This window comes from Acomys russatus, chromosome 8 (assembly GCF_903995435.1).
Source record: "Acomys russatus chromosome 8, mAcoRus1.1, whole genome shotgun sequence".
Classification (NCBI taxonomy): Eukaryota; Metazoa; Chordata; class Mammalia; order Rodentia; family Muridae; genus Acomys; species Acomys russatus.
The window spans coordinates 1,424,406-1,446,364 of NC_067144.1; the positions used below are offsets into that span (position 1 = coordinate 1,424,406).

The 21,959-nt window shown below is 39.6% G+C and overlaps 1 protein-coding gene across 1 annotated transcript in view; it reads right to left on the reverse strand.

Moving 5' to 3' along the window:
- Positions 1-21,959, reverse strand: part of Spidr (scaffold protein involved in DNA repair) — a 333,822-nt gene that overhangs the window by 237,496 nt on the left and 74,367 nt on the right. Inside the window, exons 6-7 of the mRNA XM_051150592.1 lie at positions 2,857-3,110; positions 457-557 (exon numbers count right to left, since the gene is read on the reverse strand). Coding sequence (XP_051006549.1) covers positions 457-557; positions 2,857-3,110 — 355 coding nt within the window. The remainder of the gene's footprint in view (positions 1-456; positions 558-2,856; positions 3,111-21,959) is intronic.

A 21,959-nucleotide genomic window follows, 5' to 3' on the forward strand; every position in this document is an offset into this window, starting at 1 on the left:
GCTGTGAGTATATCGCTATAGACACACACACACACACACACACACACACACACACACCAGAAACAGAGAGAGAGAGAGACAGACAGACAGAGAGAAACAGAGAGAGACAGAGAGACAGAGACAGAGACAGAGAAACAGAGAAAGACAGAGAGAAATGTGTAAGAGGGTCAGCCATGGACATCAGGGGACATTAAGGCTTCCCCAGAAGAAAGATTGCTTAAACCAACACTCTTGACACTGCTCAGGACCAGCTACAATCAGTATAATGCTAGTCCAGGTTAATGTTAAAAACTAGGGGATTGTGGCTCAGCCCAATCTGCAGTGGTATAAAGAAAAGAGTGCCCTTTGGGCAATTTCCCACCACTAATAATCACCTTCATGTATTTTAATGTATAAAAAGACTTTTTACCTGGAATATTTTGCACCCACTACCTTAAAAGTTTGTGTAAATCTTACCTACAGGTGTCATTTGGAAAGATACACATCGATGTTGCCACAAAGATATGGCAGATCTCTCTCGATTCTGCAGTTCTTGCAGTCTTTCTGCTAGCCCGCCTCTGTTGAATTAAGGGAAATGTTAACATCTTTTGTATTAGATCCTCTTTCTGTGATTCATTTACAATTCCTTAGCAGGCCTATTTCCCAATTCACACAAAAGTTGGACTGCTATTATACTCACAGAATTAGACAGTAAATCAGTTTGATTCCCTTTGTACACTTTCTTAATTTGTTCACCCCTTAAATGTGCTGTGCATTTACAACCTGTAGTCAGCACTTTGCTAGGGTGAGAAAATGCTCCATCCTACCATGCAAACAGGGACTCCAAGCATGCAAGTAGGTAAGTGCAATGTGAGTTCAGTGCTGACAATGAACACGCCAATCTGCTGGCGTGTACAATAATCAAGCAAGAATATTATTTGGACTCCTCAGGATAATTTATTATCATTCACAACCACGCTATATGGATCGCAAAAATAAGGAAAATTCCTTCCCACCTGCAATCTGCTCTTCCTACTGCCTCATTTCTAATAGTATGAATGCTTGCCTTTCTGGCTGACATTCAGTCTCCATGCAGAACAGGCAGAATTTGCACCAGCTACTGTGCCTCCTGTACATAAAAACCTGCTTGGCACACAGAAGGTCCTTGAGAGGGTTGGGAACATGATGCTCTGGAACTGGATGGTGTCACCTGCACCATAAAATCATCCTAATTTCAAGCACAACACCTTCCCCACAGCCTTCCTTCCTGGTAACTGAACCCAAAGCCTTAGACACACAAGGCAGATATTCTATCACTATTCCTAGTTCTTGAAATTATGAGATGAGATCTGACGATGGACCACTCCAGTCTAATTTCAAAGGCACCGTGTCACGCAGGTTTGCCTTGAACTACAATCCTACTGCTCACGGTAGGATTACAGGTGTGCATTGTCATATCCAACTACTGTTCACTTATTCTGGGGCACTGACAGATACAGACTGGCATAACTGTGACTATTTCAGTTATAAGGGTAAGAGTAATACTGCAGGGTTTTGACTGTTGCATTTCCTGATATAATAAAATAAACTAAAGCATCGGAGTGGTATGTTTAGCTTTGCTTCTGTACACTCAGCATCAAGAATATGTGTGATGTCCTTGATACTAGCTTCATATAGGCCACGCCCACTTCGGCTTGAGAGAGGTCACTTTTGTCTTGACCATTTAATAAGCCCTGTTCCTTCTACCCAAAGCACAGGAGCCACTGGTCTTAAAGCTGTATACGACCAAGCTTCTACCACTAAGTCACTATTGTACTCTCTGTAATCTTGGATCTTCCCTGTTCTTTGGTCTCATGACACTTCCTAAGGTTTTAGGATACTAGGAAGTGGTTTTTCTAGAATGACTACACAGCCTTGCACCTTATTTATGAAAACAACCCAAAAAAGGTATTAATTTTCTCAGTATAAACACCCGTCCCATTATTTGTCTCTGGAAACACTACTTTCTGCAACTACTCTAGAGACTAGATCCCTTTCCAGATACAAAAGCTAAGTCTCTTCATCAATCTGCCCTATGTCCTATGTACTCTTCAGCCAGTAGCTCTCAGTTTGCTGTGGAAATAGTACTGATAGACGCCCCACCCCTCCGCACCTGTTCTTCCTAGGAACTCTCAGCTACTTTTGGTTATAAAATGTTACTTGACACAGGGTCTTTCCCACTTTCATGATTTTGTTGTGGGGAAAGGAACTGTTTTGTTCAGGCTTATAACAAAGACACTATGTATGACGTGAGGTCAGGACATACCACTAATGCGCCTTCACACATCTGTGTGGCAACAAAGGCCATCTCTGACTGGTACGCCAGTAACAAGGATTTTCCTACACTGTGGCTCTCCTCGCCAAATGAGGTGTTTTTATCCTCCAGTCAAGGCTCTCTATATTTTCTTGCACTTGTAAGCATTAATCTCTGTAATCTCTCTTACCATACATAACATAAAGGTAAGCTAAAGGACTCTGTTTATTTTTTTCTCCTCATCAGTTATATTTGATAATGAAACAGTGATTCACCTGCCTGCACAGTCTAATGCAGCACCTGCAACACTCACGTAAAATAAAGCCTGAAAAGCCAAATGCACATTCCTACTAAGGAAAGCAGTCATGCAAGCTAGTCATGGCTAATTCCACTAATCCTCCGCCTGAGCCAACAACTTCATTATCTAGCTCCCTAACAGACTTAAGAATTGTTTATCAAAGTCAGAATTTTATTTTGTCAACTTTATTTCTCAATTAAACAAATGTTTTAAAATTGAAGTTTCAGTCAATATGTTAAAGTGAGAGAAGAACAGGAGAAAAGGGAAATGTAAAAGGTAATTTCACCTTAAAAGCTTCTTCTTTGTTGCTGAATATTCTGGAGTCTTTGGAAACTTGACTGTATATTTCTGAGGTGTGCTCAATATGGGCTGAGCTGAATTTGGCCTTGGGTGTGGCTGTCTATCCAAAAACTGTCTAGCATCTGATTTACAGTGCACTTGGCATTTCTGAGGGGATTCTGAATCAATGGACAGGGCATGCTCCGGGTCATCGTCTTTCTCACTCTCTGATGAATACTCCAAAATTTCTGTAGAAATTCGCTGAAAAAAATTAAGAGATATAATTAAATATTCACTTGAGCCCACTTACATGTATATCTAACATTGCTGTAACAAACAAACTTAATACTCCAAACAAAAGGTGAAAATAGGGAGGGAGGGAAGAATGGGAGGATACAAGGGATAGGATAACCATTGAGATGTAACAAGAATAAATTAATAAAAAAAAAAAGGTGAAAATAAGTTAAACTACATGTTAGCCAGGCATTATTTTGTGACTTACACCAAAATCAACACAACTGTGCTTTTATCTTCCTTCAGCAAACTAGTAGTGTGTGCCATACATACAGGAGTCTCCACAGTTAGCAGCAACACTTAACCTAAAAGTCTGAAGTGTAGCCGTCACAGAACACTCATGGGGGAATATTATTTCTCAGCTTTTAAATTGTAATGAAGAGATAGCATTCATTATTTGTCACAAATCGAGTATAAAGATATTATTTCTTTTCTAAGAGTTTTTATGTTTCTTTTTTACATATACATTTATATTATTATACAAATAAAATAAACTACATACAGCAGGAAGAACCACAAAACAATCCAGAATTATATAAATGTTACATTCATAGTGACTTGGCTATTTGTATTTGGCAAACTTGAAGAAAACATCTTTCACATCTTGGTGAGTCTAAAATTCTGAATGAAAATCAGTATCTATCACATCTCATCTCTATTATTATTTCTTTACGTATAAAGCATTTTAATTCAACAAAGGAACCATTAAAAGTAAATAGGAAAACTTGCTTTTTCTGGTACAATTCCAATATATTTTCTAGAGTTCAGTTAGAAATCTTTAACATAAATAAGTATTACTTAAGAATGTAAATTATCAAGCCAAGCATGGTGGCACAAGCTTTTAATCCCAGCACTCAGGAAGCAGAGGCAGGTGGATCACTGTGAGTTCGAGGCCAGCCTGGTCTACAAAGTGAGTCTAGAGCAGCCAAGTCTACACAGAGAAACCCTGTCTCAAAAAACGAAGAAAAAAAATGCAAATTGTCTAACATTTCTTAAAATATTTCTTCCTTGTCTTACTCAAACTTCTGAAGTAGATTAGAAAACATAAATTTGTATTATAAGACCATCCTACAGGAGCTAGTCAATGATTTCTTTTGATGTTTTGTCTTTGCTTTGACACACACTAAGTACGCTGGCTGGCTTTAATGTCAACTTGACACAGGCCAGAGTCATTTGTGAAGAAAGAACATCAGCTGAAAAATGCCCTCAACAGACTGGCCTTCGTGGCATTTTCATAATAACGGTTGATATGACAATGCCCAGAGCACTGTGGGCAACACCGCTCCTGCTAGGTAGTCTTGGGAGTGTATAAAAAGCAGATCGCACAAGCCATTGCTGCACAGCCTCTGTGTCAGCTCTGGCCTCCAGGGTTCTGCCTGAGTTCTTGCCTTGCCTTCCTTAGATGAAGCGCTGTGAGGGGGCAGTGTAAGTGGAATAAGCCTGCCCTACGCAGGCCACCTTTGGTCAGGGTGCTCTATCACTGCAGTAGAAAACCTGACTGAAACAAGGAAGAGTCCCAGCCAGGATGGAATTTTTCATATTACTTGGTTTTACAGGTCAGTTCCATGTTGTCCCAGTTTTAGTAATAATTTATTCTTCAATATTCTCATTTTCCAGCTTTTAGCAGCCTTGTATAACTTACTATGTATACCAAAGTATAACTGTACTAAAAGTACACTCCATCATGAGTTGAATGAGACTTCTATAAACAACTATTGCAAATATATGTGTGTGGTTTATCCTTAGGAGCCCATCTATTTTGTTCCTTTTTTTGTTTTGTTTTGTTTTGTTTTTGTTTGTTTTTCAAGACAGAGTTTCTCTGTGTTGCCTTGGCTGTCCTGGACTCACGTTGTAGACCAGGCTGGCCTCGAACTCACATCAATCCACCTGCCTCTGCCTCCCAAGTGCTGGGATTAAAGGCACGTGCCACCACGTCCAGCAGAGCCCATCTATTTTGATAGATTAATATGGACCACACACCCCTGGTAATGCAGGATGCATTTGAGTGGAAACAGGAAGAGGATTCAAGCAACAGAGTGTGTGAGCTTGTGTGTGCACAGTTACTGAAAGTAGCTAAGTTTGCTAATATGCACAGAGGCTAAGCACTTGTGAAGAGTCTTTAAAATTACACTATCCACCCTGTATCACTCAGGGAAATGTTTTGGTAGTGATCTTCACAGATTTAAAAAGACAAACAAACAAACCATGGTTCTAGTGCCTTTCCATCCTTGCAGTTCTAAGCCAAAATCATAGCGGCTACATTTTTATCTATGAATTAAAAAACACAAAGAGCACATGCTTTCTTCGCAACACTACTTCCGGATAAATATTAAAAATAAGCCATGAAAAGAACCAGAGAATTTTAAACTGAAAATGATGATTCATGATACCTTTTATATTATTTGAGGACTGCACTTCTAAATAATTTTATTTTTTCTTATGAGACATCCCCTAACCCCCATGGTAACAGAATGTAGGACTCTCCAACACTTAGCTACACGCTGTGCATTCTTTTTGTTAGAAACCCTCGATAACCCAGGTATACTGAAATCCTCCAGCCTCAACCTCTGAGGACCTGGGATTTCAGGCCTGCACCCCCAGGAATGGCTGAGTACCTGGGATTTCAGGCCTGCACCCCAGAATGGCTACACCCCCAGGAATGGCTGAAACATTTTCTTTAGAATGAAGATTTTCATTTCATCCTAAAGCAGCATCTCCCAACCTCAGCTCTGTCATGAGCTGGAGTTAAGATAGCATGAAGGCCATGCAGTGTGGGTGTTTAGTAGCATCTCCAGCCTACACCCACCAGATGACAGTAGGGCATGTCTAACAAGTAATAACAATGAAAACATGTCCAGACATGGGCTAATGTTACTGGAAATGAAAGAACCCTCCATTAAGAACCACAGTGCTAGAAAGGGGCGCAGCTTGTGCTACAGACTCACAGGCAAATGTGGAAAGGATTGAAAGCACTTTGGAGCTATGGTAGAGATGGAGCCCACTTCCTTATAATACACTGCAATACAATATTGCATACGAAAGTTTACTTTGGATCTGAAAACCATTAAAAGAAAAGTTCAGGGAGTTAGGGACAAGAAGTGAGACTTTATTTCCAAGGCCATGTGAAATAGAATGCTAAGCACTAACTGAGGAGATGATGGAGAAAGTACATTCTGAAGAGAGAAACCATTGTGATCTAAGAGAACACAGGACAGGCAGGGAAACAGGCACAGAACAGGAAGAGACACAGCTGCATACATGTTCACAAGACTGAGGAGTGGGAATAGCTTTGTTCTGAGGCAGCAGAGAACTGCTGGCTTTTTAAGCTGGAGCTTAACAATGTCAGGTGCTAATGTGGAAAAATCACCAAGACAGTATTCTGAGGAACAGAGTGGGAAATGGGAGGGTGAGGAGGCTTATGCCAGCATGCCAAGAAGGCTACTAAATAATCAGAGCAAGACGTAAGAGGACTTGAGTGCACTAGGAACAGGGACAAGATGACTTGAAAGAAAAACAACAACAACAACAACAAAAAAATGCAAGTACATAGAGGACTCTCACATACCAGGAATGAAAAGTAAATATGAAGTGGAAAAAAAAAAAGAAGTCCCCAGGCATTAGGTGTGAATAACAAGTAAATGAAGCTGCATTTATTCAGAAGGGAATTCAGGAATGTAAGTGTGGCGGGCGAGGCAGTTTTAACAACAGTTTGGTACTGTGACACTTGGAACACTTAGAAGCAAACTGACCAGCGTGCAGCAGTTCCATGCCACTGGATTTCTAGAGAGGCTTGAGTGGAAGACACGCTTTTGAGAATCCAAAGAACAGGCCCAATGTGCAGACCACAGGGCTAGAGAAGACTGCCCCGGGGAAGAACACATGGTGAGAAGAGAAGGGCCAGGCTAGGCACATGGGGATATTAAAAGCATTTAAGCTAAGTGTTGTAGAAAGAAAGATAGAAAAAAAAGTTTTGATCTGACAAAAGAGAGATTGCAGACACAAGAAATACAATAGACCTGATGACAATGTGCTCTGAAGAATAAATTACAGGTGAAATTTTTTGTGTTTGTTTGTTTTCAGTTTCTCAAGACAGAGTTTCTCTGTGTAGCCTTGGCTGCCCTAGAATCGCTTTGTAGACCAGGCTGGCTTTGAACCCACAGAGATCTGTCTGCCTCCGCCAACTGTGTATTAGGATTATAGGTGAAAATTTTAAAAAGCAGATCTAGCTGGGCATGGTGGAGCACATCTATAATCCCAGCACTCAGGGAGGCAGAGGCTGGAGAATTGCTGTGAGTGGTCTACAAAGCAAGTCCAGGACAGCCAGGGCTACACAGAGAAACCCTGTCTCGGAAAAATAGTTAATTAATTAAATTAAATAATAAAAAAGGAGATCTGCCAACCCTCTTAGGAAGCTCGCAGCCACCGTATTTGTGCTCACTGATGGAAAGGATGACCCTAAGTGCATTTCTTCAACTTTGTACAACTAGCATGACAATTTCAGAGTTAAATCATAAAATCCACATGAATTTTCTTAGCTAAGAACTTACTAATACTAACTGTTAACAGCATTATTAGGTAGTGTTTTAAACTTTCCAGTCATCAATCCATGATTTACTAACTTATAGTCTAAGCTGTCAATTGTTAAATGAGGAGTAAATTACGAATTAGAATACAATGACTGCCTGCCATCCACACACTAGTATAGCGACTATAATTAATTCACAGGAATCCTCAATCCCTTAGCTTGTTTTATATACTAACAGAAAACTGAAGAGGAGGCAAAAAACTAAATTACACAGCACCTTGTGAACAATTCCATTTAAGGTTTCCCAGTCCTGATAGCCTTTTTGAACTCGGTGCTAGATGGAGGATTCCCTCTTCCCAGCAGAACCTGCTCACTCTGCCTTTCACATAGCTCCCTGCCAGCTCTCTTCTCCTTGCACCTATAGGATAATTACGTACTGTGTTCCCCTTCATATGACAGGACCATGCTGTGAAATAGAAACCAAGCATCGTTGGAGTGCCTAGTTCCAGCCAATTATGTACACCTAACCTGAGAGGCTGCACCCTTCCCTATGGACTTTATAGCCTTTGTTCTCCCTGAATAAGATTGAACAATCTCTTTGAAGTTTTCTAGCTTTTGTACTAGAGAAGCCATGGACATGGCTGAGCAGTGCGCAGAGTAGGATGTGGAATCTTTTGGCCATATGCCAAGGTGCAGGTAGATGGGTCAAATTGTAAATATATATTTTTCTTTTTTGAGAACCCTCTACACTAATTTTCACAGTGGCTGTACCAGTTTGCAATCCCAACAACAAGTGAGGTTCCTTTGTCCACATCCTCAACAGCACTTTTCTAGTTGTTTTCTCAATTGTGGCCATCGGGATTAGGGAGATATGAAATCTCAAAGTTGCTTTGATTTACATGTCCCTAATTGCTAGGGATGATTAACTTTTTTTTTTTTTTTGAGATGTTTTTCTTCTTTTTCTGAGAACTCTGTTCAGATCTATAAAATTCTTTGGCCTTTGCTTTCTTTCTATATTCTGGATATTAATTACCTGTTAGGTGCAGAGCTGGCAAAGACCCTCTCCCACTCTGTGAGCTTCCTCTACACTTGGTTGATTGTTTCTTTAACTGTACAAAAGTTTTTAGTTTATAGGATCCTATTTGTCAGTTGCTGGCCTTAATTCCTGGGCAAACGAAGTCTTCATAAAATCCTTTCCTATAAGTGTACCAACTACATATGATTTCTTCTAGCACTTTCAGGTTATATCTTGAGATCTTTAATGCATTCAGGGTTGATTTTTGTGAGGGTGACAGAGATGGATTTAATTTCATTATTCTAAATATGGAAATCCATTTATTGAAGATTCTCCCTCTCCTCCACTGTCTACTTTTTATATCTTTGTTAAATATTTGGTGGCTGTGGTTTCATGTACTCATATATGCCAACTAGTTTTATATCAACTTGACGCAAGCTAAAGTCATCTGAGAAGGGGGAACCTCAATTAAGAAAACGAATCCAAAAGACCAGGTTGTAGCCATGCCTGTAGGGCATTTTCCTAATTAGAGATTGATGGGGAAGGGCCCAATACATTGTGGGCTAGTGGTCTTGGGTTCTGTAAAAAGCAGGCTCAGAACACCATAAAGAAAAAGCAGGTAAGCAGCACACTTCAACGGCCTCTGTATCAGCTCTTGCCTCGAGGTTTCTACTGTGTTTGAGTTCCTGTCCTGACTTCCTTCAGTGATAAGCAGTGATGAGAAAGTATAGGCCTAATAACTGCCCCTCGACATTGGTTTGGTCATGGTTTTATAGCACAGCAGTAGTTTTTGTTTGTTTGCTTGCTCGATTGTTTCAGGTTTTTGAGACAGGGTTTCTCTGTGTAGCACTGGCTATCCTAGACTAGCTTTGTAGACCAGGCTGGCCTTGAACTCAGAGAAATACACCTGCCTCTGCCTGCTGAGTTCTGGGATTAAAAGCATTCGACAACACACCTGGCTATCACAGCAATAGTAACTCGAACTAAGATGTCATGTATAGGTCTTAGATTTCCCTCCATTGGTTGACATGTTTGTTGGTGGTGGTGGTAATTTTTTCCTAGTTCCATGCTGTTTTTATATTACAATAGTTTTGTAGTATAGCATGAAAAGCTGGTGTGGTAATACACCCAACATTATTCTATTTATTCAGAAATACCTTTTTCTATTTTTCTGAAGAATGTCATTGGGATTTTTATTTGGATTGCATTAAATTTGTAAGTTTCTTTTAGTAAGATGGTTATTTTTACAATAACTCTACCCATCCATGAGCGCTGACAGTCTTCCCATGTTCTAGTGTCTTCTTCAATCTTTCTTTAAATTTAAAGTTTTCATAAAGAAGCCTCTTATCTTTCGGGTTAGATTAGTTATTTGATTTTGTTTTGATTCCATTTTGAGTGTGTTTCCATGATCTCTTTCTTAGTATGTTTGTTTTAGATATATAAAAAAGTAACTGGTTTTTATTGGTTAATTCTATACACTAACACTTTGCTGAAAATGTAGGTCATTTCTACGAGTTTTCTTGTAGAAATGTAAGAATAAGCTGACTTTTTCCAGTTTGTATCCTTTAATTTCCTTGTTTTGAAGCTAGTGCTTCAAGCACTATCCTGAAGAGAACCTAAGATAATGAAAACTCAGCCTCACTCCTCACATTCATGGAATTGCTTTGAGATCTTCATTATTTAGGTTGATGGTGGCTATGGGCTTGTCACATATAGCTTTTATTATGTCATAAATGTTGAGGCATTCTTGCTCTGGTTTTATCATTTCTTGTTATCTTGGATTTGGGCTCGTTTGGTTTTATTTTTCTTATTTTTCCAAATCGCTGAGTTATATCATGTAGTTATTTGTGCTTATTTTTTATTTCCTAATGTAGACACTTAGCACTATAGAGTTCCCTCTTAGTACTGCTTTCCAGAGATTTTGTTGTTTCCTGTTTTTCACTTTCATTTAGTTATTTTTATGCCAATATCATTTTGTTTTCATTGCTACAGTTTTATAGTACAATCTGAGATTAAAGAAGGTGATACATCCAGCAGTTTATTTGATTGTTCAAGATTCTTTCAGCTATCCTGCATTTTTGTTGTGTTTCCATATAAAATTAAAGAGACTAATTTTTTAATTTCTGTAAAAAATTCTGTTGAATGTTTGATGGTGATTGTACTGACTCTGTTGATTGCTTTGGGAATGACTGGCATTTTCACTGTATTATTTCTATCCAAGAAGCATGGACATTCTTTGCACCTTCTGGAGTTTTAATATAAAAAATATTATGTAAGTCTTTCACTTGCTTGATTACAAATATCCCAAGACTTTTTATGTTATTTTAGACCACTGTGAAAGGGACAGTTTTCCCTATTGCTTTCTCAGAGTTTTTTCATTTCTGCATAGGAAGGCTACTGGTTTCTCTGTGTAAATTGTGTATCCGACTACTTTGCTGCTGCATTAGTTTCCTGGTAGAAGTTTTATGATATTTTATATATATAATTGTATCTTCTACAAGTAAAGATATTTTGACTTCTTTCCTTCCTATTTACCTCCCCTTGATCTCCTTCAGTTGTCTTATTGCTCTAGCTAAGACTTAAGTATTATATTGAATAGGTATGGAGAATGAACATGTTTCTCTTGTTCCTGATTTTGGTGGAATTAATTTGAATTTCTCTCCTTTTTTGTTGATGTTTGATGTGGGCTTACTATAAATTGCCTTTATTCTGGTGGTGTTTTTCCCTGGATTTTTCTCTGCAAGGGATGTTAGATTTTTGTCAAAGGCCTTTTCTGTATCTAATGAGATTAGTTATATGGGTTTTCTCTTTTAATCTGTTTATATGGTGAATAACATTTATTATTTTATGTATGTTGAAGCAACCCTGCCACTTCTGGAATAAACACAATACGATCATGGTGGATGATCCTTGATGTGTTCTTGGATTTGGTTTGCAGGTTATTTTATTGAGAATTTTTACATCTATATTCATGAGGGATATTGCTCTATAATTTTGTTGTTGTTGTTGAAACTTTTTGGTGTTCTGGTATCAGGGTAGTAGTGACCTCATAAAAAGAATTAGAAAATGTTTCCTTCAATTTTACCTTGGAGAATAATTTGAAGCGTGTTAGTGTTAATTAGTCTTTGAAAGTCTGGTAGGATTCTATGCTGAATTTATTTGGCCTTGGGCTTTTTCAGTTGAGATTTTCAATTACTGCTTTTATTTCACTAAGAGTTAAAAATCTATTTAACTTAACTATTTGATCTTGATTTAACTTTGGTAGGATGGATACACACACATACACACACACACACACACACACACACACACACACACACACACACGCACACACACACACACAATTCTTAGCAGTCTGATTTCTTGTGTTTAATGTACTGTCCCCAATTTCAACTCTAATTTTATTAGTTTGGGTCTTTTTTCTCAGCCTTTGGTGAATCTCACTAAAGGTTTGGCAATCTTGTTGATTTTGTCAACAACCAACTCTTAATTTCATTAATCCTTTGTATTCTTTTCTTGTTTGTTTCTAGTATTTATTTCAGCCCTGAGTTTGATTATTAATTCTTTCCTACTCTTTTTGGTATTATTTCTTGTTCTAGAGCTCTCAGGTGTGTTATTAAATTACTAATATTAGATTTCTCCAGTTTTTTTTAATGTAGGCACTTTGCATCATGAACCTGCCACTAAGAAATGCCTTCACTTGCATCACATAGGTTTATACATGTTCTGTTTTCATTTTCATTCAATTCTAAAGAGTTTTTTTATTTTCTTCTTGATTTCTGTCTTGACTCAATTTTCAATCGGTAGTGAGATGTTCAACTTTCATAAGTTTGTATGCTTACTGCTGTTTCTGTTATTTTTATAATCCAGCTTTAATCCTTGGTGGTCTGATAGGATACAGTGTGTTACTTCAATTTTCTTATATCTATTAAGACTTCCTTTGCGTCCAAGTATGTGGTAAATTTTAGAGGAAGTTCCATGATTGCTGAGAAAAAAGCATATTCTGGAATTATGATGTTTGAGCTGTTCCTTGGTGTAGACATCTGGTCTCGTCTTTGTTGCATGAGTGTTGTATTTTTGTTGCTTTACCCATTATGGATCCTAGACAATTTTGGTAGGTATGGGATCCCTGGCAGAGAGTGTTTCTATGGGTCAATAGGTAAGATAAAGTAATGGAAATGGCCTAAGCTGAGAGGAACAGCAGGACAGAGCTAGGGGGATCCTGGGACTGCACCAAGAAATTGAATGTCCAGGGACTGGAAGTAGGATAGAAGAAAGGGCTCCTGGAAGCAGGAATAAGAGGATGTCTGGAGATGCCTAAATAGAAGACAGGAAGTAGAGAAAAATGCCTACCTGTGTCTCAGCCCAGCGCTGCACTGGGGATCTCTGGTTAAAACTGTTCCTGCAAGTCAGCAGCTAACACAAAGGGATGGAGATGAGATAGAAACAAAGGCTGAGTAATTTGAAACAACAGCCATTAAGAAAGAAAGGAGGGAGGGAGGGAGGGAGGGAGGGAGGGAGGGAGGGAAGGAGAGAAGGAGGGAAGGAGAGAAGAAGGGAAAGGGAAAAGGGAGAAGGAAGAGAAGGGAAAGGGAAAAAGGTAAGGGAAGAGAGAGGAAAGGGAAAACGGGAAAGGGAAAGGGGAAAGGGAAGAGAAGGGAAAGGAAGGGAAAGGGGAAAAGGGAAGATGAGAGAGGAAAGGTAAAAGGGAAAGCGAAGAGAAGGGAAAGAGGAAAGGGGGACGAGAAGGGAAGGGAAAAAGAAAGGGAAGGGAAAGGGGAAAAGGGAAAGGGAAGAGAGAGGGAAATGGAAGGGAAGGGAAATGGAAAAAGGGAAAGGGAAGGGAAGAGGAAAAGGGGGAAAGGAAGAGAGAGGAAATGGAAAAAGGAAAGGGAAGGGAAAAGGAAAAGGAAAGGGAAGAGAAGAGAAAGGGAAGGGAAAAGGAAAAGGGGAAAGGGAAAGGTAAGTGAATGGGGAAAGGGAAATGGAAGGGAAGGAAAGGAAAAGGAAATGGAAGGGAAGGGAAAGGGAAGGAAGAGAGAGAGAAGGGGAAAGGGGGAAGGGAAAGTAAAGAGGAAAAAGGGGAAGGGAAGGGGAAATAAGAAGGAAGGGGAAAGGGGGAAAAGGGAAAGGGAAAAAGGGGAAAAGGGGGAGAAGGGAAGGGAAGGAAACAAGGATATGAAGAACAAGGAACATTCATGTACTGCTGGTAAAAGTGCAAACTCTATGAAAACCCAGTGTGTTGTTTTCTTTATGACCCAGCTATTCCATTCCAAGGCATATACCTAAGGAACTTAAGTTTATACTAGAAGGACATATGCACATTCGTGCTCCTAGCTGCTCTGTTCACAACACCTAAAACAGAGAAACAGCTAGATGGCCATGAAAGATGAATGAGTAATGAAAATGTGGTACCTATTCCTAATGGGGTATTACTTAGCTACAATAAAAGGGAAATGGACAGAGCTGGAAAAAAATTATACTCAGGGAAGTAATAAATATGAAAAAAACCACTGAATGTGATTTAAACCTTCATAATACAAAAAGCTAGAAATTAACCACCGGTGGGGAGGGGGATGACAAAATCTTCTGGGACGAGGCATATAGCAGAGCACAGGTGATGTGAAGGTGAAAGGGCAGAGTGTGGGTGGGAGAGTCTTTATTTTTTTTTAATAAGACAGGGTCTCTCTGTGTAGCCTTGGCTGTCCTGAGCTCACTTTGTAGACCAGGTTGGCCTTGAACTCACAGAGATCAGACTGCCTCTGCCTCCTGAGTGCTGGGATTAAAGGTGTGCACCACCACACCTGGCAGGTTGGGAGGTTTGAAAATTGAGAGAGATGAGAGTGTATGACAGAGGCAGGGTGGAGGAGAAATAACTAAGGTTGTTTTTAAAAGCTGTATGGAAACCTATTTTGTCAGCTTCACACACACACACACACACACACACACACACACACACACACACACACACACACTTAATTAGAGTTGCTCTACACAGGAGACCATGTTTTGCCCAGAAACCACAAGTTGCCAACTGAAAACCCAGTTTCAAGATGAGGATAGCTCCTTTTGAGTTGTCAGTACATCGTTTGGACCCCCTACTGGCCTGCTGCCATTACTCCATTTGGACCCCCTACTGGCCTGCTGCCATTACTTTATTTTGCCCACCAGAACTTGATATAAGGCTGCATCACTGAAGGCACCACAGGGAGAAATCAAGTTGGTACTGACCAAAAAGCTTCCTCTCTGGTGGCTAATTTTTATACTAGAAGATGCTATAGGTTGTGGAGTTGGGAGGTGATTTCAACAGTCTAATACAACCTAACATGAACCTTGTGAGCAATATAATGACTAACAAAGCAAGATATAGTGGTAAGTGTAATAATGGCACAAATATTACAGGAGTAACAAACAACTGATGATTTAAGACCCAGTCCTTAGAAGAAAGCCCATTTGTTATAAATCTAGTCCCTGCTGCATGGCTGGGGACTTCAGCAGGCCCAAGGAGTGAAGCTATGACTATTTTGTTAAATTTAATTAGTGTCAAACTTCCTCTTAAATTTGTATTTCTACATCCATAGATTAGTGCAGCTTTCTCTCAAAACAGCGAGTGCCTGTGGAGAGTCCAGGACACACACAGAATATCAATAAAACACTATGCACATGCAAAAGCCCGCACGCACGTGTGCACACACGCACACAAAGACTCAGAGACCACTGTGGAAAAGGGAGCAAAAAGAGTGTAAGGGCAAGAGATCAGAGAGTACCAGAGCAAAAAAGTGTCCTCCTCTTTGAAAAGAGGCCCCCTTGAAAGAGCCACTACATTCATGAACTCAAAGCAAGTGTGTTCTCCTAAGCAAGGACTGCACAAAGCCAAGCCAGGCAACATTCACACACTGACAGCTGATGGCTCCTGGGGAAGGGAGAAGAGGCGTCTGTAAGGGTGGGCCTCCTAGTACACTGACTGTGTTTCTTGTAGAATATATGCCCACACCCCTGAATATATGGGCAATATAAACTAGCCTAGGCACATTATAACATTTAAAAAAATCAAGTTGTAAAAAGATATAAAAATAGGGGAGAAAGGAGGAATTAGGGGCAAGAATGGGCATGAACAGACTCACAATATATTGTGTAATTTATTTTATAATGTTAATAATAATAATAAAAATTCCGGTGTCGTTCTTTAGAAACTAGCACCCATGTACGGGACTACTCTTCAAGATAAACATATAAGTAAGGACTTTCTGAATAAGCCTTCAGTCATGGGAAATAAGAGCAGCAATTAGCAAATGGAATTGTGCAAAAGTAAAAAGCTTCTTACAGCAAAAGAAACAGTTCGTTAAGTGAAGAGACAGTCTACAGAGTGGGGAAAGACAAGAGTACAGAAATATTAAAACATAGCAAGATCTTAAAAGATTCAAAAATAAAAAAATAAAAAATACTCAAAAATAAGAAAACTAAATCTAATTCTTTAAAAGGGGAGGTGGAAAGCACAGAGTTCTGAAAATAGTAGACCCAAATGGAAAACAAATACTTTTAAAACTGTTCGACATCTTAGGCTATCATGAAAATGCAAATTAAAAGGACTCTGATGTCTGAAATCATGGCCTAGTTAATAGAGTGCTTACGTAGCAAACACAAAGTCTTGGTTTAATCTTCAACACTGCAAACCATGGTCCTGCACAGCTGTAATCCCACAGCTTGGGAGCTGCAGTCATGAGGATAAAAGCCCAAGGTCATTCTCTGTTAGTCAGCAAGTTCCAGGACATCTGAGATTAATGAAATTCTCTTGCAAAAGTAAAAGGGTTATTTATTTTTAAAATAGATGTGGGCTATGAAGACCCAAAAGGAATCTGAAAATATTTACTTCATGACACAGAACCAAAGGGATCCTTTTCTTTTCACTCCAGAGGCAGCCTGTAGTATTCACAAATTCTTATACATAATAAACTTTATTCAGCAGCAAAAAAAAAAAAAAACCAAAAACCAAAAAACAAAACAAAACAAAAAACAAAAGCCTTTGAGATTCCCTATTAACCAAGTCAAATTAGCTACTACCAAAACAAAACAAAAGTGTGCTGGTGAGGATGTGGAGTAAGGAGGACCCTTATTAAGTGTTGGTGTGGAAACTGGTAAAAAAAAAAAAAAAAAAACTAGTGTGGAAATTCTTCAAAACAAAACAAAACAAAAAAAAAAAAAAAAAAAAAAAAAAAAAAAAAAGGAATTGGATCAGCAAGAGGGGTCAGGAGAGAAAGGAGAGATGACCTGAGAATATCTAGACCCATATGGTCAGAGAGGAGAGCTAACTCCCACATGCACATAAAGGATTTCTAAGAAGTACAATTAACCATAGGACACTTAACCATAGCTATACGATTCCTTAGCAAATACATAATGAATACTATATCTAATCACAAAGATGACTGCATATCTGAGTTTATTCACAATAAGGAACTAAAATCAACTTTGATACCTATAATTGAGAAATGCATAATAGAAATGTGGTACATACACACACACAATAAAATTTTAATCAGCTATAAATAAAAATGAAATTTTCAGGAAAATTGAAAAATATTATATTAAGTTAAGATAACACGGATTCAGGAAAACAAATACTATAGTCTCTCTATTATATGCATATTCTACCTGCTAGCTTTTATTTATATAAATTTTTTATGGTAGTAACTAGAAGACAATAAGAAACTAAAAAAAGACTTATGAGAGGAGAAGAATAAAGTTCTAAGGAATGTAAATGTAATAAAACTCATGATATGAAAGTAGTGGGGAAATAAAAGAGTATGCTTTAAGCAAACAGGGATGATAGGGAAATAGATCAGAGAAAGTAGATGAGAGTCAATCACAAATAAGTATATATAAAAATCCATAAAGTTTTAATGAGAATGGCTTCCATGGTCTCATATATATGAATGCTTAGTCACCAGGGAGAAGAACTACGTTTTAAGGATTGGGAGGTGTGGCCTGTTGGAATAAGTGTGTCATTGGGGGCAGACTTTGGGAGTCTTTGTCTTTGTCTACAGAGCAGGATGTAACTCTCAGCTCCTCCTCCAGCACCATGTCTGCCTGTGAGTTGCCATGCTCCCACCATGAGGATGATGGACTAACCCTCTGCCAGCACCAGTGAAATGCCTTCCTCATTAAGAGTTGTTTCATTCATGGTTGTTTCTTCACAAGAGAACAGTGACTAAGACACAAGATTTAAAAGAAATATTTAAAGGAAATACTGAACATGAATGGATAAACTGTCTTCCCAGAAACAGGCATGGGATGCTCCCCTGCGAGTGGCTAGCCACTGCCTTGTTGCCGTGCTTCTGTCAGTGATGGACTTTTAACCCTCTAGAACTGCAAACCAAAATAAACGCTTTCTTCTACAACTTGGATTAATTTTTTCACAGCAATAAAAGAATAACTAATAAGAAGTTGATACCATAGGCCTGACCATGTTGTTTTCCTAAGGAATGTAAAATAACTTGGAAATCTGAACTAGAAAAATGGTTGAATACTATAAGCAGAGCTTAATGGGCCATCCTACTAGGAACCTGGAAGATAGGACCTAGAAATGCAGACTGCAGAGGCCCACCTAAACAAGTTTTAGAGGGAAGCAATATTAGCAACTGGGCTAGACAACATTCTGTAGGCATATGGTTATTATGTAGTTTAAATTCTGATTTCCTGTCTAAATGTTGTATAAACTCTGTTCCCCAATTGCCCCCGATATGTCAATAAAGCAGCTTACAGCCGATCGATGAGCAGGGGAGAGAATAGGGCTGGCCTTCCTGCCAGCCAGGAGAGGAAGAGTTAGGAGAGGAAGGAGGTGATGAGCTAGGGTATTCAGCCACAGATGGAGGTCAAAAAAAGGTCAGGAGGAAGGAGCTGTAGTGGAGGAAAGCTACAAAGTGCAAGTATTGCTAGGATGTTTGCTTGGAGTAAAACAAAATAGCACAGAGGGTTAAGAACAGACTTAAACGTGTTGTGAAGCCTGGTATTACAAAAGAGTCTCAATTATTTGTGTGATAGCTGGGTTAAGAAATAAGCTAAGAGAAATAAACACTGTTTTATAAAAATAACTTCCAACACCATTCTTGTGATATTTTGGCAAAGAATGTGGCAGCTTTCTTTTCTTGTCTTAAGAACTTGCCTACAAGCTATATTTAAAACTAACAGCCTACTTTCTTTGTCAAGGTTTTTAATACAGCGTAATATTGACTTCTTGAGTGGTTATTAGCAATCACTCTTATACAGCTATACTAATTTTCTTCCTCAAGGCTCATCCTGAAGCTGCTTCTCTGCACTAAAGCCACGAGTCCCAGTTTGGTACATACGGAGATCTCTGCAAAAGCTTCTTAAAGTTGGAGCCAGGGACAATATACATATGTGAAGTCATATCTCCCTGTATTTGCTGACATTTATCACATGATGACAGACCACTGGTTTACACATATAATGTTATGACTTAGTGACTCAGATAATACTCAGTTCATGAAGGACCTTGCAGGACGTATGGTGGCCTATCATCAAGCCTTCCCTTTCCACTACAGCGCAGAGCTATCTCCAGAAGGAAGAGTAGTTGTCTGTGAGTTACACTAAATCCTTACACCCAAATCCTGAGGGCCTCTGTGATTTGCCTACTTGGGCCTGCCTCCAGATCCAAACCCTAGCTGCCATAGAAACCTCAAGGACCATTGGATTTGCTGGGCATATGACTCAAATGGCAGAGCACCATAAAACTGTAAAGAGTGGTCTATTCTGTGCTTCTGAGACTTGGTAAACAACAGTGGTACTCACCTTCCTAATGCTGCAAGGCTTTTATCCAAGTCCTCCTGTCTGCTGTGACCCACAACAATAAAATTACTTTCACTGCTACTTCATGACTTCAATTTTACTACTGTTTTGAGTCATAATGTATAATGTAATCTGATATGCTGGGTATCTGATATATGACCCCTGTGAAAGGTTTGCCTGATCCCCAAAGGGGTTGCAACCAATACCTTAAGAACTGTTGGTATACAGGCCACATTAACACACCCAAGTGACAAAAGAACTGCCTCTAAAATTCAAATATACCCACAAAGCATTGTAATTTTTTTTTTCCTGGTGGTATCTGAGACAACGTGCAACAAGTTATCCTTCATCTTAGTGGGGATATCTCTGCATGTTCCATACTACTGGACTCCTAGAAAAGTTTAATTCCTGCTTTAATTTGGTTTGATGTATTTCCCATCCCCAGCACATTTGCTGTATCATGTTCACTTGGTCTGATCTGCATTGTGCTACCCATGTATCAGATCATGTGACACCTTGTGACAGACACAGAACCAAGATCGCTATGAACTAAATAATGACATAGCGATGGAGGCTAAGAAAGTGAAAGTGTGTTGCTTGCCTTGACAACTGAGAGCTTATGGGGTTTAAAAAAATCTGTAATAAAATGAGTTACATATCAGCTTCCAGAATATGTTAATATGCTCAAGCTAGAAGACCCTTGTGAGAGGGGAGATGCCTAGCTCTCCTCCACATCTTGCCTGCACAGCACAGGGTACCAGATCATCAGTGAGGGCAGTGTATTAACAGCAAGGGCTTGCAAAGGTCTTCCCGAACCCACACTTCAGTCAATTGGCAGTTAACATCACAGCAAGTTGAAAAACAAACTGTGGTGAAAGGTAAAGAGCCTTTTGATTTCTTTGCAAGTACTTATTTCCTGCTTGTGAAAAAAGAAAACAAGAAATGTCCTGGTATAGGGCTGCAATTAGGATAACTGTTTAAACTTACACGGCGGCTGCTATGTGCCGAGCCGCTGCTCCTGCCCTGGCGCAGTCACTCTTCACCTTCCACCCACCTACTACAAAGGCCCCATTCCAAAGGTTATGAGTTACAATGGGAGCCACCCTCTCATGTGTCTTTCCAGTTCTTGGTGTAGCACTCATCTCTGAAATCTATCCAGGAATGCAATGACTTTTGTCCCAGAAAGAATAAGTTCTAAGCATTAGGAAAAAAAATTATCACTCAGAGTAAATATAAAAACTCTTAACAAAAAACATACACTGTGGGCAGGAAAAAAAAGAGGTTGAATTCCCAGAGACAGAAAACAAACTAACAAACAAGAGCACTCTTCCTCCCTCCCTCCCTCCCTCCCTCCCTCCCTCCCTGCCTCCGTCCCTCTCCCTCCCTCCCTCCCTCCCTCTCTCTCTCCCCCCCTCTCTCCCGCTCCCCCACCCCTTTCTCCCTTCCTCCCTCCCTCTCCCCCTCCCCTTTCTCCCTCTCTCTCCCCTCCCTCCCACCTTCTTTAAGGTAGGGAAGTACTTTTCATATTGTTATATAACTGGGACACATACAATTCTAGTTACACATTTCCTAAATAAATATTTCCATTGAACCCTAAAAAAAGAGGGGGAAACCATCCCAAAAAGTCTGCTCAGAACTGGGTTGCTTTGTGGCTACTACTCTAGTGTGTTAATGCCAACATGAATAGCAGGCACTTCTTGGACTCTGTGTTATGTTTAGGGCTGAAGTATGAAGGTGAGATGGCTTATTAGAAAAGCGCTTACACTGGAGAGAGCACTGGGAGATGGGAAATCTCACACACTAACAATCTAGGCGTCAAGAATGGCAGCCAAGGGAGACCTGGTGGCACTCAGAGGAAGGACAGCAGGTTGCCAAGAAGAGACTGGATACCCTATGAGCATATACAGGGGGAAGTAATCCCCTTCAGGAACAGCCATAGGGGAGGGGAATAATGGGAAAATGGGAGGGAGGGAAGAATAGGAGGATACAAGGGATGGGATAAACATTGAGATGTAACAAAAATAAATTAAAAAAAAAAAAAAAAGAATGGCAGCCACCACTGTAACGCAACTCTGCCACTACGTTGGAGGGCTTGGTGTAAGTGGGGACACACAGAAAGAAGGCAGTAGTCTGCCCTTTAATACTTACTGCATGCTATCAGCAGGCGCTAGGATTATAAGATTAGATTAGAAGGGCTCTAGGAACTGAAACCATTCAGCCTAACACCACAGAAATGTTCATCTATATACAGAAGACAGTCAATAACACAACAATTGTGGGAGTCCTGGCAGGACAAATTTTGAAATTTTTACTTTATTCAACCCCGCATGCATGTGTGTGGTGCAGTGTGTGTGTGGCAGTCAAAGTACAACTTTGTAGAGACAGTTGTGTCCTTCTACCATATGGTTCCTGGGGTTTGAACTCAGACCATCAGACTTAGTGGTAAGCATTTTTACCTGCTGAGTTGTGT